General features: G+C 46.8%; 8 protein-coding genes across 10 annotated transcripts in view; 4 read left to right on the forward strand and 4 right to left on the reverse strand.

The window, feature by feature from the left end:
• Positions 1–473: 473 nt before the first annotated feature.
• On the reverse strand, positions 474–1435 carry LOC9652681 (glutathione S-transferase U20). The gene is made up of 2 exons (XM_002966401.2): positions 1075–1435; positions 474–1019 (listed from the first exon to the last, which is right to left on the reverse strand). The coding sequence occupies exons 1-2, from the start codon at positions 1390–1392 to the stop codon at positions 654–656; spliced, it is 684 nt and encodes a 227-aa protein (XP_002966447.1). The 5' UTR covers positions 1393–1435; the 3' UTR covers positions 474–653.
• Positions 1436–1855: 420 nt separating this feature from the next.
• On the reverse strand, positions 1856–2905 carry LOC112345180. The gene is made up of 3 exons (XM_024671442.1): positions 2713–2905; positions 2410–2621; positions 1856–2351 (listed from the first exon to the last, which is right to left on the reverse strand). The coding sequence occupies exons 1-3, from the start codon at positions 2825–2827 to the stop codon at positions 1950–1952; spliced, it is 729 nt and encodes a 242-aa protein (XP_024527210.1). The 5' UTR covers positions 2828–2905; the 3' UTR covers positions 1856–1949.
• Positions 2906–4759: 1854 nt separating this feature from the next.
• On the reverse strand, positions 4760–5666 carry LOC9652682 (glutathione S-transferase U19). The gene is made up of 2 exons (XM_002966402.2): positions 5261–5666; positions 4760–5205 (listed from the first exon to the last, which is right to left on the reverse strand). Exons 1-2 carry the CDS (start codon positions 5576–5578, stop codon positions 4840–4842), a joined length of 684 nt encoding a protein of 227 aa, XP_002966448.1. The 5' UTR covers positions 5579–5666; the 3' UTR covers positions 4760–4839.
• LOC112345173 lies at positions 5613–7849 on the reverse strand. Of its 3 annotated transcripts, none has more exons than XR_002991971.1 (7): positions 7456–7849; positions 7192–7386; positions 6889–7128; positions 6586–6797; positions 6100–6527; positions 5896–5988; positions 5613–5847 (listed from the first exon to the last, which is right to left on the reverse strand). XR_002991971.1 is itself a non-coding variant. In XM_024671420.1 (5 exons), the coding sequence occupies exons 1-5, from the start codon at positions 7826–7828 to the stop codon at positions 6126–6128; spliced, it is 1422 nt and encodes a 473-aa protein (XP_024527188.1). In that variant the 5' UTR covers positions 7829–7849; the 3' UTR covers positions 6032–6125. The 3 variants fall into 3 exon arrangements, 1 of the variants encoding a protein (XP_024527188.1); XR_002991970.1 differs by having other exon boundaries at positions 5896–5991; XM_024671420.1 differs by lacking the exons at positions 5613–5847; positions 5896–5988 and having other exon boundaries at positions 6032–6527.
• Positions 7850–8016: 167 nt separating this feature from the next.
• On the forward strand, positions 8017–11805 carry LOC9652683. Its single transcript, XM_002966067.2, has 10 exons — positions 8017–9076; positions 9142–9272; positions 9331–9375; positions 9430–9483; positions 9535–9639; positions 9695–9901; positions 9956–10041; positions 10098–11137; positions 11193–11610; positions 11685–11805. Exons 1-9 carry the CDS (start codon positions 8521–8523, stop codon positions 11507–11509), a joined length of 2541 nt encoding a protein of 846 aa, XP_002966113.1. The 5' UTR covers positions 8017–8520; the 3' UTR covers positions 11510–11610; positions 11685–11805.
• Positions 11806–11808: 3 nt separating this feature from the next.
• Positions 11809–13698, forward strand: LOC112345106 (pentatricopeptide repeat-containing protein At4g02750-like). Its single transcript, XM_024671175.1, has one exon. The coding sequence runs from the start codon at positions 11809–11811 to the stop codon at positions 13696–13698; it is 1890 nt and encodes a 629-aa protein (XP_024526943.1).
• Positions 13699–13705: 7 nt separating this feature from the next.
• Positions 13706–15983, forward strand: LOC9652205 (RNA polymerase sigma factor SigA2). Its single transcript, XM_002966068.2, has 9 exons — positions 13706–14601; positions 14664–14862; positions 14931–15023; positions 15098–15223; positions 15282–15335; positions 15382–15462; positions 15524–15586; positions 15637–15758; positions 15816–15983. The coding sequence occupies exons 1-9, from the start codon at positions 13838–13840 to the stop codon at positions 15940–15942; spliced, it is 1629 nt and encodes a 542-aa protein (XP_002966114.2). The 5' UTR covers positions 13706–13837; the 3' UTR covers positions 15943–15983.
• A 34-nt stretch (positions 15984–16017) lies between these two features.
• The window catches only part of LOC9652206 (coatomer subunit alpha-1), a 4182-nt gene continuing 1197 nt past the window's right edge, over positions 16018–19002 (forward strand). The window contains exons 1-3 of the mRNA XM_024671176.1: positions 16018–16351; positions 16455–16949; positions 17019–18999. Coding sequence (XP_024526944.1) covers positions 16144–16351; positions 16455–16949; positions 17019–18999 — 2684 coding nt within the window. The 5' untranslated portion in view covers positions 16018–16143. The remainder of the gene's footprint in view (positions 16352–16454; positions 16950–17018; positions 19000–19002) is intronic.

Below are 19002 nucleotides of genomic sequence, written 5' to 3' on the forward strand. Positions count from 1 at the left end.
TGTGAGGGCCAAGTGTACGGCTATGATGTTGTATACTAATATTAGCGTAGTAGATTTTGGTAGCCATTGGATTGATTTCAATCCGGACCACTCGCTCCTATATATAAAATAAGGTTTTTGGGCTAATTGATATGCACATTTTCTGTATCCCCTTTCCATATTCCAAGCACTCACAACATGATTTAGTTTTTTTAAATATATAAAACTAGGATTATTAGGTAGTAAAAAATTTATCTAATAAATATGAAAAGAATGGGGTAAGTATTTAAAAGGCTTTGCTATATATGCACATTTGCGGTAATAAAAAGTTTATACTGACAAAGAAATAATGAAAATTCAAAATTATGAAATGTTATAATTTAGGCAAGAATTAGTCTTTAAAAGAACATTCAGCAATGAATAAAAGATTTCTCAAAAGTGTTTGTTTAATCATATAGTAACAAAGCATTAGCTTCTCATTACTATTTCTATACTTTTAGTTTATACTTGTTTTCTGTAAATTTGTAAAACATATTTCTAAACAGAAGCTTCCATAAACATGAAAGGAGAATTTAAAAGATAATATTTTAATAAAAAGGCTAATCTTCCATTCGACGAAATTTCTGGAGCAAGATGCTTTATTTACGCAACCTGTCTTGAAAACCGTCCGTGTTTTAGGCAGCCCCGGTAACACTCTTCCTGTAATGCTCAACGGATTCAGTAACCTTGTCATCGCTTGGAGTGGATATCTTGATCGCGTCCACGGAATTTACAGCGTCCACCCACTTGTAGAGATTGGGCCATTCTTCCGGGCCTGGAAGCACGAATCCTCCCACTTTCTGGTAGCCTTTGAACCAGCAGATGAATGGAGCCAGACCAACATCTGCAAAGTTCATAGCATCGCCGCCAAAGAAAGGCTTGCCTGGAGCGATGGTGCCGAGAGCTTCATCGATTTTCATCAGAGCCCACTTGAAGTCCTCGCCGGCTTTCTTGTGCTCCTCCCCCATAGCTCGTATGAGTCGGTCCCCAGCGTCATGGAGCTGTTGGTAAGGAAAAATCTGGTTTTGATCAACCCGGAAGAAGCAACAAGTTTACCTTTTTGTCACCAAAGTCTGCCCAGAAGCGAGCCACAGCCTTTTCGTATGGATCTTCCGGGAGGAGCTTGTGAGAACCGGGCCACACACTGTCAATGTAGTCGACGATGACAAGAGACTCGCAGATAGGCTTGCCGTTGTGGATGAGAACCGGAATCTTCGTATAGATTGGATTTGCCTCGAGAAGCTCCTTGCTCTTGTTGGACAAACTCTCCTCCTGGTAATCGTAGGACACCCCTTTCAGATCCAGCGCATAGTGGACTCTCAAGCCAAACATACTCGGCCAGAAGTTCAAGAGCTTCACACTGTCTTTCGACATGGCTACTACTCGCACAAAAGAGAAACTCAGAAAATACAAGGCACAACGTACCAGTTCTCTGAAGATATATGCCGCCGGTGGATATTCGTTAAGGCACCTTAGAAGTCTCTAAGTTAGAGGCTTTTGTACGGGTAAATAGTTAGCAGCCCACGACTCCAGCGTGCCTGCCACAAAAGATCAGAAAACTTGTCGTGACCTCTATAAACACCAACCCTTCTGACGGTCTCGCGCCAATCCTCGAGTCAAGATTATGTTTGCGGTAGATTCTTGCGTTATCTCCTACAGAAGGGAAAAGAAGTGTGAGAAATTAACTTGCGGTTCAAGTACCTTTCTGGTGACAGCTTAAAACAATCCGTAGGTGTAATTTGGTCCTCTGATACGACTCTTGTCTCGGAGTGAGGCATCAGTGTCTGTCTGTCTCTGCTGCAAGCAGAAAAGATAAAACGTAAAAGATGACGGGACAAAGACTCGAGTGTCAGACATCTATATTTTATACAGCGAAGCGAACAAATGAGAGGTGTTAAACCATACCTCGGCTCTAGAGAGGTGTGCGTGCGTTATCTGAGGACCAAGAGCGAGATCACCAGCAGCACCACGACTAAGCCGAGCTTGAGTTTGAAGGCTTCCCAAGTCTCACTCAGTAGATTTGGAGGCAACGGCGTTCCAAAGCTGACGGCAGGATCAGGAGCAACAGCAGCATCATCCGTTGGCTCCTTCTTAGTTTGTCTCGGCCACCACCACATTATGAAGCTCTTCACAAGTCGGAAAGCTGGACGCACTGGCACTGAAGGAAACTTGAGCCTGATCTTGAAAAACTTGCTAAAATCAGGGTGGCTCCGTCTCTCAGCCGCTGGCGGTTTAGGCGCTGCTGCTGCTCTCGGGACTGCGTCTGGCGCTGTGTAGCGTAGGTTTTGCTCCCAAAAATTTATAAATTCCCTCTGCTCGAACAAAACTTGTTCCTGAAAGACACGCATCATGGCTTAACTGAAAACTGAAAACAGAAACTCCTTTCCTTACCTTGTCAGCTACAGTCGTATACAATCCTTTGTGTATCTTTGTTATCTTCTTCTTCAACTCCTTTCGAATGGGAAAAAATCGGCCAATTCCAAGAACTCGTGCTAGGAACCTCCATCCGGACGACAGTTCCTCAGAATCAGTTCCATCTTCCTCGATCTCACTCACGTCCCCGGCCTTAGACGGGTTTCCAACTGGAGCCAGCATCACAACACCTGTGCATGCAAAACAAGCCAGGTTCAAAAATTCGCATCAACTCTTTCAGGCTTTTACCTTTCTAGATAATGCAGAAAGCAGAGATCACACCTGATAGTCGCTCTGGAATATATCTGATTGCTGCCCACGCATAGGGACCGCCACCAGGATGTACCAGCAACCAAAACCTCTCGCCGAGTCTCAGTGCGTTGGCAATGAGTTCCATGTCCTGTGCGGAAGAGTTAAATGTTCTATTGGGATTAGGATCACTCAGCCCGAATCCCGGCAAGTCGTATGTGATCAGACAAACTTGAAACTGTTACTAGTAGACTATAGAGAAAAGAAAGAGAACTAGTGTTTCATTTTACAACTCAGAACTGTGAGATAAATATTGTGTCAGGTGATGCTATAATGATAATAGTATAATCCATTAAGTAAATAAAACTTTTCAAAGTTTGATGTATTTTTTTTTCTGTCACTTTCTAGTTTTGTAACAAATGTGCTTCTATTGTTCTTTTCAAGATTTTTTTTTTCATAACTAGCATACTTTGTACTCTTTATTTTTATATAATCTTCTCAAGGTCTTTTATTTCTCTATGAAGGGATATTCAAGAGTTTAACACTTCAAAGCCCTACAATCAATTTATATATTGTTTCAAGAACTTTGAGTGGAAGTAATAATAAAAATTTGAGTTGAAAACTATTGATTTTTCTTCCATTGTCTTCATATAGGTAAAACAATTTGGTAATAATTGAATCAAAAGAGAAAATATATAATTATTATTGTAAATCATGTTGTAGTGGATAAAATCCTTTCAAAAGCAATGAATTATAATATAAACACTTACACTTACAATAATGAGATATGTCTTTATAGTAATATTCTTGCTTTAACATATTTCTTTTGCTCTCTCTATTTTGAAAAAAAGTAATGGCAAGGTGATACTATTAGATAAAAGAAAACTTTTAAAGATTTTTGCATCTAAATATTTATTAAAGGCAGTAATCAAAATTAAACACTGCTTCAAGTTACTTCAAACCCAACTGCCATCACGAATTGATCATATTTAATTCATGCAAGCTACCAAATATGAGTTACCCTTAAATTTAAAGGTATTTAATTTCTTTATGGTTTACACAAAGTTAAATTATGTGTGAATTAAGTATTTTAGTGTAAATATAAACTCCAAGCTAATTTAGAAACTTAACAATTGAATTATTAGCCTCTTTTATGTATATAATTGAATGATGTTTTTGTTTTTTTTTCATTTTTACAATTTCCTCCAAATATATTTGGCAAAACATAGAAAAACTTGAAATGAGATTAGATGGTAGAAACATGGAATATGGAGTATGAAATATAGAGTAAGAAGAATTAGATAGTAAAAGTGTAGTTATTACAAAGATTAAAGCTTGAGAAGTATTTTTAAAAAATAATAATTCTTAACACACTTATTTTAAAAAATTAATAATGAAAGTTAAATATTAATTAAAATAAATACACCATTAAAAATATTCATTTCAGAGGTAGAGCTCGTCAAAAGTGGCAATTCTTAATGTTTTCTTAACCTTTATAAATAAAATAATATTTATATAAGAAAATAAAAAAAATTATAACATATATCTTTAATATATATCTTTATAAAAATGAACTTGACTTAAGCTAGTTTGTTAAATATATAAAACTAGGATTATTAAGTAGTAAAAGTTTAAACTAATAAATATGAAAACAATAGCAATGGGGTAAGTATTTGTTATACACAAAAGGCTTTGCCATATATAGATGTATGCATATTTGAGGTAATAAAAAGTTTATATTGACAAAGAAATACAAAATAATGAAATGTTATAATTTAGGCAAGAATTAATCTTTAAAAGAACATTCAGCAATGAATAAAAGATTTCTGGAGAAGGTTTGTTTAATCATATAGTAACAAAGTGTTAGCTTCCCTTACTATTTCTATACTTTTAGTTTATAGTTGTTATATGTATATTTCTAAACAGAAGGTTCCATAAACATATAAGGAGAATTTAAAGGATAAAATTTTAATAAAAAGGCTAATCGTAACACACAGACGGTAGTAAAAAGTTGCCGTTCGACGAAATTTCTGAAGCAAGAACCCCGAAGGACCGTCTGGATTTCTAGTCAGAGACGTTGTTTATTTGAAATACTTTTTATTGTTTACGCATCGAAATGATGAATCGAAAACAGTACATATCTTGAAAACCGTCCGTGTTTTAGGCAGCCCCGAGAACTCGCTTCCTGAGAACCTCAGCGAATTCAGCAACCTCGTCTGGGCTTGGAGTGGATTTCTTGATCGCGTCCACGGAATTTACAGCGTCCACCCACTTGTAGAGATTGGGCCATTCTTCCGGGCCTGGAAGCACGAATCCTCCCACTTTCTGGTAGCCTTTGAACCGGCAGATGAATGGAGCCAGACCAACATCTGCAAAGTTCATAGCGTCGCCACCAAAGAAAGGCTTGCCTGGAGCGATGGTGCCGAGAGCTTCATCGATTTTCATCAGAGCCCACTTGAAGTCCTCGCCGGCTTTCTTGTGCTCCTCCCCCATAGCTTGTATGAGTTGGTTCCCGGCGTCATAGAGCTGTTGGTAAGGAAAAATCTGGTTTTGATCAACCCGGAAGAAGCAACAAGTTTACCTTTTTGTCACCAAAGTCTGCCCAGAAGCGAGCCACAGCCTTTTCGTATGGATCTTCCGGGAGGAGCTTGTGAGAACCGGGCCACACACTGTCAATGTAGTCGACGATGACGAGAGACTCGCAGATAGGCTTGCCGTTGTGGATGAGAACCGGAATCTTAGCGTAGATTGGATTTGCCTCGAGAAGCTCCTTGCTCTTGTTGGACAAACTCTCCTCCTGGTATTCGTAGGACACCCCTTTCAGATCCAGCGCATAGTGGACTCTCAAGCCAAACATACTCGGCCAGATGTTCAAGAGCTTCACACTGTCTTTCGACATGGCTGCTACTCGCACAAAGGAGAAACTCAGAAGATACAAGGCACAACGTACCAGTTCTCTGAAGAGAAAGGAGGTGGTGGATATTCGTTAAGGCACCTTAGAAGTCTCTGGCTTTTGTACGGTAAATAGCTAGCAGCCCACGACTCCAGCGTGCCTACCACAAAAGATCAGAAAACTCGTCGTGACCTTTATAAACACCATCCCTTCTGACGGTCTCGCGCCAATCCTCGAGTCAAGATTATGTTTGCGGTAGATTCTTGCGTTATCTCCTACAGAAGGGAAAAGAAGTGTGAGAAATTAACTTGCGGTTCAAGTACCTTTCTGGTGACAGCTTAAAACAATCCGTAGGTGTAATTTGGTCCTCTGATACGACTCTTGTCTCGGAGTGAGGCATCAGTGTCTGTCTGTCTCTGCTGCAAGCAGAAAAGATAAAACGTAAAAGATGACGGGACAAAGACTCGAGTGTCAGACATCTATATTTTATACAGCGAAGCGAACAAATGAGAGGTGTTAAACCATACCTCGGCTCTAGAGAGGTGTGCGTGCGTTATCTGAGGACCAAGAGCGAGATCACCAGCAGCACCACGACTAAGCCGAGCTTGAGTTTGAAGGCTTCCCAAGTCTCACTCAGTAGATTTGGAGGCAACGGCGTTCCAAAGCTGGCGGCAGCATCAGGAGCAACAGCAGCATCATCCGTTGGCTCCTTCTTAGTTTGTCTCGGCCACCACCACATTATGAAGCTCTTCACAAGTCGGAACGCTGGACGCACTGGCACTGAAGGAAACTTGAGCCTGATCTTGAAAAATTTGCTAAAATCAGGGTGGCTCCGTCTCTCAGCCGCTGGCGGTTTAGGCGCTGCTGCTGCTCTCGGGACTGCGTCTGGCGCTGTGTAGCGAAGGTTTTGCTCCCAAAAATTTATAAATTCCCTCTGCTCGAACAAAACTTGTTCCTGAAAGACACGCATCATGGCTTAACTGAAAACTGAAAACAGAAACTCCTTTCCTTACCTTGTCAGCTACAGTCGTATACAATCCTTTGTGTATCTTTGTTATCTTCTTCTTCAACTCCTTTCGAATGGGAAAAAATCGGCCAATTCCAAGAACTCGTGCTAGGAACCTCCATCCGGACGACAGTTCCTCAGAATCAGTTCCATCTTCCTCGATCTCACTCACGTCCCCGGCCTTAGACGGGTTTCCAACTGGAGCCAGCATCACAACACCTGTGCATGCAAAACAAGCCAGGTTCAAAAATTCGCATCAACTCTTTCAGGCTTTTACCTTTCTAGATAATGCAGAAAGCAGAGATCACACCTGATAGTCGCTCTGGAATATATCTGATTGCTGCCCACGCATAGGGACCGCCACCAGGATGTACCAGCAACCAAAACCTCTCGCCGAGTCTCAGTGCGTTGGCAATGAGTTCCATGTCCTGTGCGGAAGAGTTAAATGTTCTATTGGGATTAGGATCACTCAGCCCGAATCCCGGCAAGTCGTATGTGATCAGACAAACTTGAAACTGTTCCAGCAAAGAATCGTTCAGTCCGGGAATGCCTACAAAAAAAATCATATGTTAGCACAAGTTGGAGAGAAAAGGCGCACAAAAGGACATGGTACCTGTCTCTCTAAAAGCTGTTAATCCCCGTACCACTAATCCAGAGTGCTTGGATTTTTCTACACTGACCCCTAGCTCTCTGTAAGCTATGTACCTCCCATCTGGTAGCAGGAGCCGCTTGGACGGTGTTTTCTCGGGTTCTACTTGTTCTTGGACAACTTCCACGATTCTAAAGAGTCGAAAGCCCGTTCTAAAGCCTGCATTGTCAAACCAGTGGTGATTAAAGCAAAGCAAAGGAGATCTAGCCTACTTTTTCTTTTCCTCACCTAGAAATACGAAGCACACGAGTAGCATCGCGACGCTGGGCATCCATAGCGAGCTTCGGTCCTGGGGAAGATTCCTGACGCCACTGCCCAGCCACTGGAGAACGCGCATCCATACGCTGCTTCCCTGTTGTTGTTGTTGCTGCCGCTGCTGCTGCTCCCGGCCCGCTCTTCTTTCTCCCTCGCGAGGCGCCTCGAAATAGCTGATGATCCTATCGAGAAAATCCACAAACGCTCCCAGATACCTGAGGAATGCCTGCAAGAGGAGCTCGATCGCATCGATGCTCCAGGCACTCCAATCTCGTTGCTGCTGCTGGAATCTTGCCGGAGCTGCTGGCGCTGGATCGACGTCGTCATCGTCGTCGTCGCGATCCATCCGGCCGACCTAAATAAACCCCCAAAACCCTTCTTCTACACACACAGCTCTACGTGGGAAAGTGTTTGAAAATTTCTTTCTCTTTTTCCTCTCTTTACTGCTTGAGATCAACGGCTCGGAGCGCGTGTTGTTTGAATCCGTCTAGATCCAACGGTTGCTCCCGAATCTAGGGCTCTTTGGGACGGAAGCTCTGCCGCGATCTAGAGGTCCCGAGCTCTTGCGTCTCGATTCGCTCCCATTCTCGATCGATCTCCGCGAAATATTGCCCGGCGAGCGAGATTTCGAGGCGATTGATCGATCTTTGCCTATGTCGGTTACGGTGAAACAGGACAAGCGGCCAATCTTGTCCGATATGAGAGATTTTTCTTTCTGACTTGTGGTAGATCCATCGCTGCGCTGCTCTTCCGAGATCCAGAGAGGCCAAGAATCGTGCTCGGCAAAATTGGAGGGAAATCGACTGTATTTTGCTATTTTGTTCTTGAGATTAGGTTTGAGAGCTTAGGTCAGTGTGACCTAGAAGACTTCCACGAACAGGCGACGCGCGCAGGGATCCAGACGCCGGATCTATCGCCCAGGGAACAGAGATCTAGGAAAGACGCATCGCAATCTCCTTCTCGGTAGGCATTCTCCCGGAAATCTGCGAGGCGGCAGCTGCTGCTGCTAGCAATTCCCTCTCGGCCGGAGGAGCGGCGATGGATTTCGAGCACGATGTGGAGGTGGAGGCGATGGAGAAGAGCGACGATTTCGTGATTACAATCCCGGAGGGCGATGGTAGTTACGACGAACAGGAGGTAGATGTAGAGCAGGACATAGGTCTCGCGGAGGTTTTGGAATCGCCAGGCGCTGGTGCTGTAGATAGCGAGAAGGCTGCTAGTTCGGTGAAGGGTTTTGACGACGAGAAGAAGGTGAAAACTTCGAATTCCACGACACAGTGCAACATTGTTCCCTCGGTCGAGGAGGGGGGAGGCTCCAATGCGTCCAAGGGTGTGGGAAAAGCATATAGGAAGAGGTCCGACTCTGCGGAGGCCAAGAGGAAAGAGTCCGAGGTAACTGGGCATCGCGGTGATAAGTCGGCGAAGAGCTTCAAGTCGGATGACGCTGGGAACAAGGAGCGAGGATTTCATCTTAGCGATGTTTTCAAGGGAAGCGAGAATTTGGCGAAAGGTTTCCAGGCCAGCGACCGGTTGCATTCACTCAAAGTTCCTCAGGCTGTTGTGGCTTTTGCTCAGGCTGCCGCAAAAGTTAATGGTATGTATTGCTTTTCACCTTTTCTTTTAGTTTCCTGGTTCTAACATCGGTTTGATCTGTCACAGAGATTCCTGGGTGGCCATTGTTGCCGAAGCCGCAGATGAAGAAGTGTGAGAAGTGCTCCCGCGAGTTCTGTTCCACGCTGAATTATCGCAGGCACATACGATTACATCGTCGTTCGCTGATTGATGATAAGGTAAGAGCTGTTTGGTTTTTAGCTGTGGTATTTACTGAAATCTGGTTTGGTGTAACAGGATTTGCGGCATGAAAGGTCACAGTTAGCTGCGTATTGGGATAAGGTATGTATGCACAATTGTATGAAAGTGTTGAACTAACGCGTGCGTAACTTCCAGCTTACAGCTGAAGAATCCAGTGAAGTCATTTCATTCAAAAATATGGGAATTGAGGTGATTATAGATCTCTTTATTGCGAAACCGCCTTATACTTTGTTTTTGCAGAATCTGTCTGGAACGTCAGCCTTTCAAGCCTTAGCATCGTTTGTTCAACACCCTGGCCTGCAGCCTTATCCTCCTGCCTACATGAAGGCAGGGACAGTCCTTCTCGTAAGTGATTCTATGCTTATCACCTGGTTTTATATTCATTTCTTTTCTGTTGCAGGAACTTGTACAGAACAAAACTTCTTTATTTCCAATACCGTCGGAAAAGCTTCTTAAAACACTCGATGATGCAAGCGAAGGGACGTTCTTGTGCGGAGGGACGTCAATAGCTGTTCAGCGTTTTGTATATCACGGCGATGCGGAAAAAATTGGACTCGAAGATAAAAATGTGGTGGCTTCTATGAGTTTTCTCGTCGAACAGAAACTGGTAAATTTTTTTGCAAGATGCATATGATAGAATCTAAGCTTCTCTTTCTCTCAGCTGAAAGCGTGGATGGCGGAAAAGAACGTCGAAGCGTTGCGCTGCGAGAAAGCTCTTGTTGAAGAGGAGGAAGCCGCCCAGCGCAAGTAAGCATCTTCGTGGATTGCGCTTGAAATTTTCATAACGTAATTTTCTTTTACAGGCGAGCTAAAGATCTGGAAAGAAAACGTCAGAAGAGAAACAAGCAGAAGGGGCGCAAGGGAGTGGATCAGCCTCCAAATGCTGACATTGATCTGGGCGATGAAGAGGTGAATACTCCAAGAACGGGTGACGACGAGGATTATCCGTTTGCGGTGGATAATGGGGAGGGGCCTGTCACCGAAGTCACAGATGAGAATGGCTTCCTTGTTCTGCTGAGGGACAACCAAGCGGCTACTTGGGAAACTTCTTCTGAAGAGAAGACGGTGATGGAGAACAGTATAGAAATGCTACATGAGGAGGATCAAGGTCAGGTCGAAGCGGCATTGAAAGACGACAACTTTGTGGATCAAAATATCGGGAGAGTCATCAAGGATCGAAGACGCACAAACTTTTCCTCTGCTGCAACTTATCGGACGGGTGATAGCTCATATCAAGCTTATTTCCGGCCGAGAAGAACGCAGCACTCGACAAGAATTGATCCATACCAGCAGCACTATCGCAAGAAACTTGCTGGGGTGTACAGAGGTATTGTGAAGGGATCCAATGGTCGTGTCGTCTGGACGAGGAAAGCCAGCCAACCAAGCAGAACAAAAGATGATGACCAGGAAGTAAGTGTTCCCGTGGGTTCGGCGGAAGCTGAGAGTGGCCATACTTTGCTGGTTGGATCATTAAGTGTGCCGCTGGAGGGGCACGTACGACGTCCGTGCTCTATATCGGAAGAGAGCAATCTGATGAGCAAGTCTTCGACTCCCGAAATCTTGGAAGGCAGACAGGCAAGCTGGGCCAAGCCAACACCACCTCTAAAGGTTTGGAAGCCCGTCGGCAAAGTTGGAGATCAAAGTGGTGCGGAAAACTCTCGGAGCATGGTCGAGGACGATGGAACTTTTCCGCCCAAGCTTAGTGCTGTGGCTCTAAGACCAGCGGTGGACAGTGACAATACGGAAGACGGTGCTGCAGTGGACACAAAGCCGTGCCTTGTGGATCTCCATGCGACGTCGCCATCCTTCTCTTCCAAGCTGCTGGCAAGCTTTCTCTCTGAAAGTAAGTTACGTTGCTTCCTTCTTAGATGTTGCTAACTTGTGTGATTGCGATCTAGGATGGGCCACGGCTGTGGAGCGGAGAAACACCGACGCAAACTTTAAGCACGACAGAACCGGCAAGCGAAGTAAAAACACGAAGGTCTGGCCTATCAACAACGACCAGAACTTGGACGCCGAAGCTCCAAAGCTGTCACCGAAAGGCTCTCCGAGCGGGGTTTTGGACGAGGCTTCAAACGCAAATGGAGTTTTGGACAACAGGCCCAGGAACTTCGTAGGGAACTCTTGTGGCAAGGCCGTGGGACGCTGGCAGCGGAATTCGAAAGACAAACCGGGCGAGCAGAGGTACATGCCGCGTCAAATCTCCTTGGCCTAGCAGTGAAGAAGCTCTCCAAGATCACTTTTGAGTCTATACTCCACAGTTTCCAGGTGTGAGAGACTATGAGCTCTAGCTCATAGTTCGCGTTCTTTGTTCGGGTACGTAAGCTTTGGATTTCTTTTGATAGATCTTTGACTCATATGGCTTTTGTTTGGTATTTTTCTTTTTCCAGAGATGATTTCTATACGGTTTTGATTCTTTTGTTTTTCCATTTTCTATATGTTTTGCGGACAGTTTTGGTTCTTTTGTAAAGTTACGAAAAATGAAAATAGATCTAATTAATAAGTGTATCATAAATGTGTGATCACCGCAGGCTTGTTTCTCTGATTGAGTCGTGTAGAGATTTCTCCACAGCTGTTCGGATCGAAGCGCGCATCGACTACCGAGACAACGACGTGTTGGTTCTCAACAAGCTGATAGAACTGTTTGGAAACTTTGGACGGATTGACAAGGCTCGAGAGATTTTTGACAGGATCGGGCCAAGCAAGGACAGCTTCTCGTGGGTGTTTATGCTATCAGCCTATGCGCACAATGGCTACATTGACGATGCGGAGGGGATATTCATTGCGATGCCCGGGAAGAACTTGTTTGCGTGGACTGCCATGCTCGCAGCATATGCCCAGAATGGGCAACTGCAGCAGGCCGAGATTCTGTTCGCTCGAATGCCACTCTGGAATATCGTGACGTGGAATTCCATGCTGGCGGCGTACACGCAAGAGGGCCACATCCACGTGGCACGTTGCTTGTTTGATTATTTGCCCGAGCGCAATGTCATATCGTGGACTGTGCTTCTTACGGCATATGCTCAAAGAGGGGATTTGCTGCTCGCAAGAGGTTTGTTCGAGGATATGCCGCAGAGGAATTTGTTTGCGTGGACTGCCATGCTGTCGGCATATGCCCAAGAATCTAATCTAGAAGAGGCAAAGTTTATGTTTGATAGAGTTCCAGAGCACAACGTTGTGACGCAAAACGCAATGCTGACGACATATGCCCAGAACGGGTATTTGCAAGAAGCGAAGAAGATGTTTGATGACATGGCGGAGCGCGACGTCGTGACGTGGAACTCGCTGCTGACGGGATTTGTCCAAGCTGGCAAGACTGAGGTGGCACGGCGTTTGTTTGAAGACATGCCAATGCGGAATCTAATGTCGTGTAACACCATGTCCTCGGCATATGCCCAGAAAGGGAATCTGGAAGATGCCAAGCATATTATTAGGACGTCTCCTTTTCTCAATCTGGTCACGTGTAATATTCTCCTGTCGGGAAGTTCCCAGAAAGGGAATCTTGCAGATGCCAGGAGCATGTTTAACAAAATGCCCGAGAAGAGCATGGTGACGTGGAATGCTATGCTTGTAGCATATGCCCAGAACGGGCACCTGGAAGAGGCCAAGTCAGCATTTGACGCGATGCCGGAACGTGACAGCGTGTCATGGAACGCCTTGCTGGCGGCTTACTCGCTCCACGGCTATGCTGAGCTGGCGGAGCGGCTTTTCCAGGACATGATGACGTGGGAGCCTGACGTGGTGGCGTGGAACACGATGCTGGGCGTATATGCCCAATGCGGGCAATTGGAGAGAGTGGAGCCCTTGTTCTATCAAATGCCGCAGAGGAACATCGTCTCCTGGAACGCGATGCTGGGGGCGATCGCACAGGGGAAACATCGCGATCGCGTCACTGGATTCTTCTTCCGGATGCCAGAGCGCGACACAATCTCGTGGTCGACGCTGCTATCGGCGTATTCTTCCATGGGCGAGCACTCCTGCGCAATCAAAGCCTTCGATTCGATGAAGAGCAGCGAAGATCCGGACGCCGCGAGCTTCGTGTCGATCCTGGCGTGCTGCAGCTATGTCGGGAGGACGATTGGCCGCCGCTGTTTCGCTTGCATGGTCACGGATTTCCAGATCGCGCCCCAGAGGCAGCACTACTGCTGCATTGTCGATCTTCTAGCGCGGGCGGGATTCTTGGAGGAAGCGGAGGAGCTTGTGACGAACATGCCCTTTGTTCCACACGTCCTGGAGTACGTATGCTTGATCGGAGCCTCGAGAAACCACAGGGATCTGGTGTGTGGCAGTGGCGCCACGAAATCCGTGCTAGATCTAAGCCTGGGGCCGAGAGATTCTGCGGCATTCATCCTCCTCGCTAACATGTATAGCCTCAAGAACCCTAAATCTCTACAAGCAGCTTAAACTTCCAATCCGACGGTTCAGATGTGCTTGATCTGGGCCGTTGGCACAGAGCATCTGGACCGTTGGCTTTAAGATATGGTGTTTTGAATTGTTTGTCCAAACCCCAAAACCCCTAGGGGGAGGAAGACGAAGAACAGCGATGTCAGCGGCGAGCACCGCCGTGAAATTAGGTATGCTCGCGACTCCCTCGAAGATCAGCGAATCGAGATGCCACAGGTCGACGCGCCGGGCGGAAGCTCACGCTTCCTCGTCAGGAACAGGGACAGGGATCTTGGAGATGGGATCTTGCCGATGCGCAATGCAGCGCAGCGATGGCGAACTCATCCACAAGATGACTAAGAGCACAATGGAGGCCGCGATTGGGCCGGCCGGAGTAGAGCAGCAGCATCGAAATATTTCGGTGGCGACGAGACTGGCAGAGGGCGTGCTGGAAGAGAAGCCTTGCTTGGATGAGAATGCACAGCAATGGTGGATAGAATCTGGGGGCAGGCTTCCTTCTCTCGAGAGGATTTTGCTAGAAGCGCGGTGGTCTTTCAGGCAAGAGGTAGAGTGGTCTTCTTCGAGAGAGGGTGATAGCGAGATGGAGGAATCTAGCAATCCCAAGGTTGTGAGATCGGGACGGCCTGGAGCAAGGCAACGAAGGCTTGCTGCCAAGGAGCAAAGGGGCGAGACCACGACGAGTACTTCTTCCAGGGAGGAAGGCTTGGGGAACAACTCAAGCAAAAATGCTAGTGTTCCAACTCGACGAAGAAGGACTAAAGGCGTGAAAACGGAGAGATCCATGAAAGGCTTCGTGGATTCGTTTCTTAAAAACGCTGAGCCGCATGACATGACGAACGAGGAGCAGCTTGATTTGTGGGAGAAAATACGTATGGCTGGTGAATTGGTGAAGGAACAAGAGAGGTTGGACTTGGCTGTTTTTCATTTTTTCTCTCACTCACTAGCATACTTTTACTTCCTTCCAGGCTGATCTCCAAACTTGGTTACGAGCCTTCCATGCACCAATTGGCGACAGCGTCGGGGTTGCCTGTGAAGCAAGTGACACTGATTTTGAGCCAAGGCGGTGCCGCGAGGAAGCGGATGATCCTGTCCAATCTCAGGCTCGTCGTCGCAATTGCAAGGCGCTACGAGAACATGGGAGTTGAGATTGGCGATCTGATTCAGGTGGTGATTCCGTTTCCTCGTCCAAGTTTTGCAATTTCAAACGTAAGAACAGCTCTACGCTGAAGCAGGAAGGTACTCTTGGACTCATCCACGGGCTTGAGAAGTTCGACGTGAGCCGAGGCTTCAAATTCTCTACATATGCGTACTGGTGGATCTTTCAAGTAAGTAGATCCTTTTCTGGTGCTTAGATACCTCGGAGAACTTAGAGGACTATGGTTTGGTTTTTTTCACGCAGGCAATGATCCGATCTTTGGACAAGCGAGGGAAATGCGTGAGATATCCATTCCATCTCTGTGAAGCCATCCGAAAGATCAATCAGCTGAGGAACAGACAAGTTGACGACAGGCCAGTGTCAGTCGAGGTAAAGTTTACTCTTTTACGGTCAAGCAATTTTCCAGTTCCTTTATATTTTGTTCTAGACTATGATGCAAGTCCTTAAGCTGCCGAGGGCCAGGATCGAAATCGCCCTTCAGGTTTAGACATGCCTCGTCTTTTCTGCGTTTACCAATAGTATTTCAGGCAAGCAACTACAGGCTAACATCCTTAGATCGACATGTAGCCAACAAACGCTGCTTTGAAGAAGGGGATCCTCTCGAGGACGTAAGTAGCAATTGGACTTTTTTCCCTTAGATCATATGGTCACTTCACATTCAATGCACAGTTTATCGTTGATCAAAACGTGGAGAATCAGCCATGGCTGATGGCGGAAAGAGATGCTGTGAAGGTAAAAACGCTTACTTTCAAGCAATAGTTCTCATTTTGTATGATTCTCAGGAAGAATTGGATCGACTTCTGGAATCAAAGCTAGATGCTCGAGAACGCGAAGTTATCAGAAAACGCTTTGGCCTCCATCCCAACCAGACATCGCCACTCTCAAGGCACGAAATTGGTAGAAGGTAAGCTCTCTTCGTCTAAAGTTTGGAGTTTTTTCTTCACGATTTGCGATCTATCAGCTGTGGAATCTCGAGAGAACGAGTAAGACAATTGGAGAACGATGCCATGGCCAAGCTCCGCGCTTGCAAGTCGAGATTAAGCATGGAATTCCTCTTAAGCTCCGCGTATGACACTATCCTTTGGTAAAAGTAAAATAGTTGAAATCAAATGTAAAAGTTTTGTTTGCCGTTGGATTGTCCCCATCTCTGGCCGTCTAAATTTCGAGGCAAGGGTTTGCGCCCTGGAAGCGCTGGATCTAGGTGGAGCGCGCTCGAGCTGAGATTCGGGCGCCCTAGGTCAGTTCTCTAGCTGCGGGAGTGCGCAGATCGAAGCCGCGCTAGATCGAAGATGCTGACGAAATTCGAGACCAAGAGCAATCGCGTCAAGGGCTTGAGCTTCCATCCCCGGCGGCCATGGATCTTGGCCAGTCTCCACAGCGGCGTCATCCAGCTATGGGATTACCGGATGGGATCGCTGATAGATCGCTTCGACGAGCACGATGGGCCGGTTCGCGGCGTCCACTTCCACAGATCTCAGCCACTTTTCGTCTCGGGAGGTAAGATTTCCTTGCTTTCCTCACCGATCGATCGACATTTTGTTCGATCGACCGATTTCTTTGCTTTCCTGAGTCGCTGCTGAAAGGATCCCTTCTTTTTAAGGTGATGACTACAAGATCAAGGTGTGGAACTACAAGACGAGGAGATGCCTGTTCACGCTGCTGGGCCATTTGGATTACATCCGGACAGTCCAGTTCCATCAAGAGTATCCTTGGATCGTGAGCGCCAGCGACGATCAGACTATCAGGATCTGGAACTGGCAGTCCCGGACGTGTATCTCCGTGCTCACAGGCCACAATCACTACGTGATGTGTGCCTCGTTCCACGTCAAGGAGGATCTCGTGGTTTCGGCGTCGCTGGATCAGACTGTTCGTGTGTGGGATATCAGTGCTCTACGCAAGAAGACTGTTTCTCCGGCCGAGGATCTTCTGAGGCTCACTCAGATGAACAGCGATCTGTTTGGTGGCGGTGATGCGGTTGTCAAGTATGTGCTTGAAGGCCATGACAGGGGTGTCAACTGGGCTTCCTTCCATCCGAGCTTGCCTCTCATTGTCTCTGGAGCTGATGATCGACAAGTCAAGTTGTGGAGGATGAATGGTAAGCCCATTGTTCTCCTTTTTTATCTCTCTTGCTTTCTAAAATTTCTTTGTTTTTTCCATTTTCTAGATACGAAGGCTTGGGAGGTGGACACCTTACGAGGTCACGTAAACAACGTCTCCTGCGTCATGTTCCACGCTCGCCAGGACATTATCGTCTCGAACTCGGAGGACAAGACCATTCGGATCTGGGACATGTCGAAGCGATCTGGCGTGCATACTTTCAGGAGAGAGCACGACCGTTTCTGGATTCTTTCGGGCCACCCTGAGATGAATCTACTCGCAGCGGGACATGACAGCGGCATGATCGTGTTTAAGCTGGAAAGGGAGAGGCCGGCGTATACAGTCAGTGGAGGGGTGCTGTACTACGTCAAAGAAAGACATTTGAGGACTTACGATTTTGCCACCGGGAAGGACAACCCCCTGATCGCCATCCGGAGGCCTGGATCTACTGGGATGAACCAAGCACCGAGAACTATGTCTTACAATCCAGCGGAGAATGCCGTGCTCTTGTGCTCCGACGTTGACAACGGTTCTTACGAGTTGTACGTCATATCGAAGGACAGCATTGGCAAGAACGATACTCAAGAAGCAAAGAAAGGCAGTGGATCATCGGCTGTTTTCGTGGCCAGGAACCGGTTTGCAGTTCTAGATAAGGCTCACAACTTGATTGTAGTCAGGAATCTCCGGAACGAGCTCTCGAAGAAAGTCGACGCTCCGGCACCAACAGTAGATGCAATCTTCTATGCGGGAACAGGAACTCTTCTCTGTCGCTCAGATGACAAGGTGATCTTGTTCGACATCCAGCAAAAGTCGATTTTGGGAGAGATCAACAGCCCGCAGGTGAAGTACGTGGTGTGGTCACAGGATATGGAGGCTGTTGCTTTAGTGAGCAAGCATAGTATCGTCATGGCAACGAAGAAGCTAGCTCTTAAGTGCAGTGTTCACGAGACAATTCGTATCAAGAGTGCTGCATGGGACGAAACAGGAGTGTTCATCTATACGACGTTGAATCATATCAAGTACTGCCTTCCAAATGGAGACAGCGGCACCATCATGACTCTGGACGTTCCCATTTACATCACTCGAGTTGCTGGAGACAAGGTTTACTGTCTCGACAGGGATGGAAAAGTGAGGACGATCACCATCGACACTACAGAGTTTACGTTCAAGCTTGCATTGATTCAGAAGCGTTATGACCGAGTTTTGGAGATGATCAGAAGCTCCCAACTTTGTGGACAGGCGATCATCTCGTACCTCCAGCAGAAAGGATTTCCAGAGGTGGCCTTGCACTTTGTCAAGGATGAGAGGACGAGGTTCAATCTGGCTATCGAGTGCGGCAACATCGAAGTGGCAGTCGTGTCAGCAAAGGAAATCGACGAGAAGGATTACTGGTACAGGCTCGGAGTGGAGGCTTTGCGACAGGGAAACCATGAGATTGTGGAGTACGCTTACCAGCGGACGAAGAACTTTGAGAGGCTGTCGTTCCTCTACTTGATAACTGGTAACTTGGAGAAGCTGTCCAAGATGCTCAAGATCGCAGAGATGAGGAACGACGTGATGGGATGCTTCCACAACGCCTTGTACCTGGGCGACGTCGAAGAGCGAGTGAAGCTACTTGAGAAATCGGGACACCTTCCTCTTGCCTATGCAGCGGCTAAAGTTCATGGTCTCGATGAGGTGGCGGAGCGTTTGGCCACTGAGCTGGGTGATAAGGTTCCACAGATTCCGAAACTCGAGACGTCGAAGCTGCTACTGCCGCCGAGCCCAATCCTCCGTGACAACAACTGGCCTTTGCTCCTGATCAGCAAAGGCTTCTTCGAAGGCGCCTTTGCTGAGCCGGGGGTGGTAGACCAAGAAGAAGAAAACGCCCCGGATGCTTGGGGCGACGAGCTCGTCATACCCAGCGGAGATGCTCAAGCTGGAGCTGCCGAGGCCGAAGACCTGGAGGAGGCCGGAAGAGCTGGTCCTGGAGCCGAGGGCGAGGAGGAAGGAGGATGGGAACTGGAAGACTTGGAACTTCCTCCGGAAGTGGTGCAGTCGCAAGCCTCGGC

Source organism: Selaginella moellendorffii, unplaced genomic scaffold (genome assembly GCF_000143415.4).
Source record: "Selaginella moellendorffii unplaced genomic scaffold, v1.0 SELMOscaffold_7, whole genome shotgun sequence".
NCBI lineage: Eukaryota > Viridiplantae > Streptophyta > Lycopodiopsida > Selaginellales > Selaginellaceae > Selaginella > Selaginella moellendorffii.

Coding starts and splice junctions, on each gene's coding strand:
- LOC9652682 (XM_002966402.2), bottom strand. CDS start 5,578: ATGTCGAAAGACAGTGTGAAGCTCTTGAACATCTGGCCGAGTATGTTT. Junction 5,206..5,260: donor CAGACTTTGGTGACAAAAAG/GTAAACTTGTTG, acceptor CCTTACCAACAG/CTCTATGACGCCGGGAACCA.
- LOC112345180 (XM_024671442.1), bottom strand. CDS start 2,827: ATGGAACTCATTGCCAACGCACTGAGACTCGGCGAGAGGTTTTGGTTG. Junction 2,622..2,712: donor TATTCCAGAGCGACTATCAG/GTGTGATCTCTG, acceptor TTGCATGCACAG/GTGTTGTGATGCTGGCTCCA. Junction 2,352..2,409: donor ATACGACTGTAGCTGACAAG/GTAAGGAAAGGA, acceptor CGTGTCTTTCAG/GAACAAGTTTTGTTCGAGCA.
- LOC9652205 (XM_002966068.2), top strand. CDS start 13,838: ATGTCAGCGGCGAGCACCGCCGTGAAATTAGGTATGCTCGCGACTCCC. Junction 14,602..14,663: donor TTGGTGAAGGAACAAGAGAG/GTTGGACTTGGC, acceptor ACTTCCTTCCAG/GCTGATCTCCAAACTTGGTT. Junction 15,336..15,381: donor GGATCGAAATCGCCCTTCAG/GTTTAGACATGC, acceptor ATAGTATTTCAG/GCAAGCAACTACAGGCTAAC.
- LOC112345173 (XM_024671420.1), bottom strand. CDS start 7,828: ATGGATCGCGACGACGACGATGACGACGTCGATCCAGCGCCAGCAGCT. Junction 7,387..7,455: donor CGTGTGCTTCGTATTTCTAG/GTGAGGAAAAGA, acceptor TTGACAATGCAG/GCTTTAGAACGGGCTTTCGA. Junction 6,798..6,888: donor TATTCCAGAGCGACTATCAG/GTGTGATCTCTG, acceptor TTGCATGCACAG/GTGTTGTGATGCTGGCTCCA.
- LOC9652683 (XM_002966067.2), top strand. CDS start 8,521: ATGGATTTCGAGCACGATGTGGAGGTGGAGGCGATGGAGAAGAGCGAC. Junction 9,376..9,429: donor TAGCTGCGTATTGGGATAAG/GTATGTATGCAC, acceptor CGTAACTTCCAG/CTTACAGCTGAAGAATCCAG. Junction 9,902..9,955: donor TTCTCGTCGAACAGAAACTG/GTAAATTTTTTT, acceptor TCTTTCTCTCAG/CTGAAAGCGTGGATGGCGGA.
- LOC112345106 (XM_024671175.1), top strand. CDS start 11,809: ATGTGTGATCACCGCAGGCTTGTTTCTCTGATTGAGTCGTGTAGAGAT.
- LOC9652681 (XM_002966401.2), bottom strand. CDS start 1,392: ATGTCGAAAGACAGTGTGAAGCTCTTGAACTTCTGGCCGAGTATGTTT. Junction 1,020..1,074: donor CAGACTTTGGTGACAAAAAG/GTAAACTTGTTG, acceptor CCTTACCAACAG/CTCCATGACGCTGGGGACCG.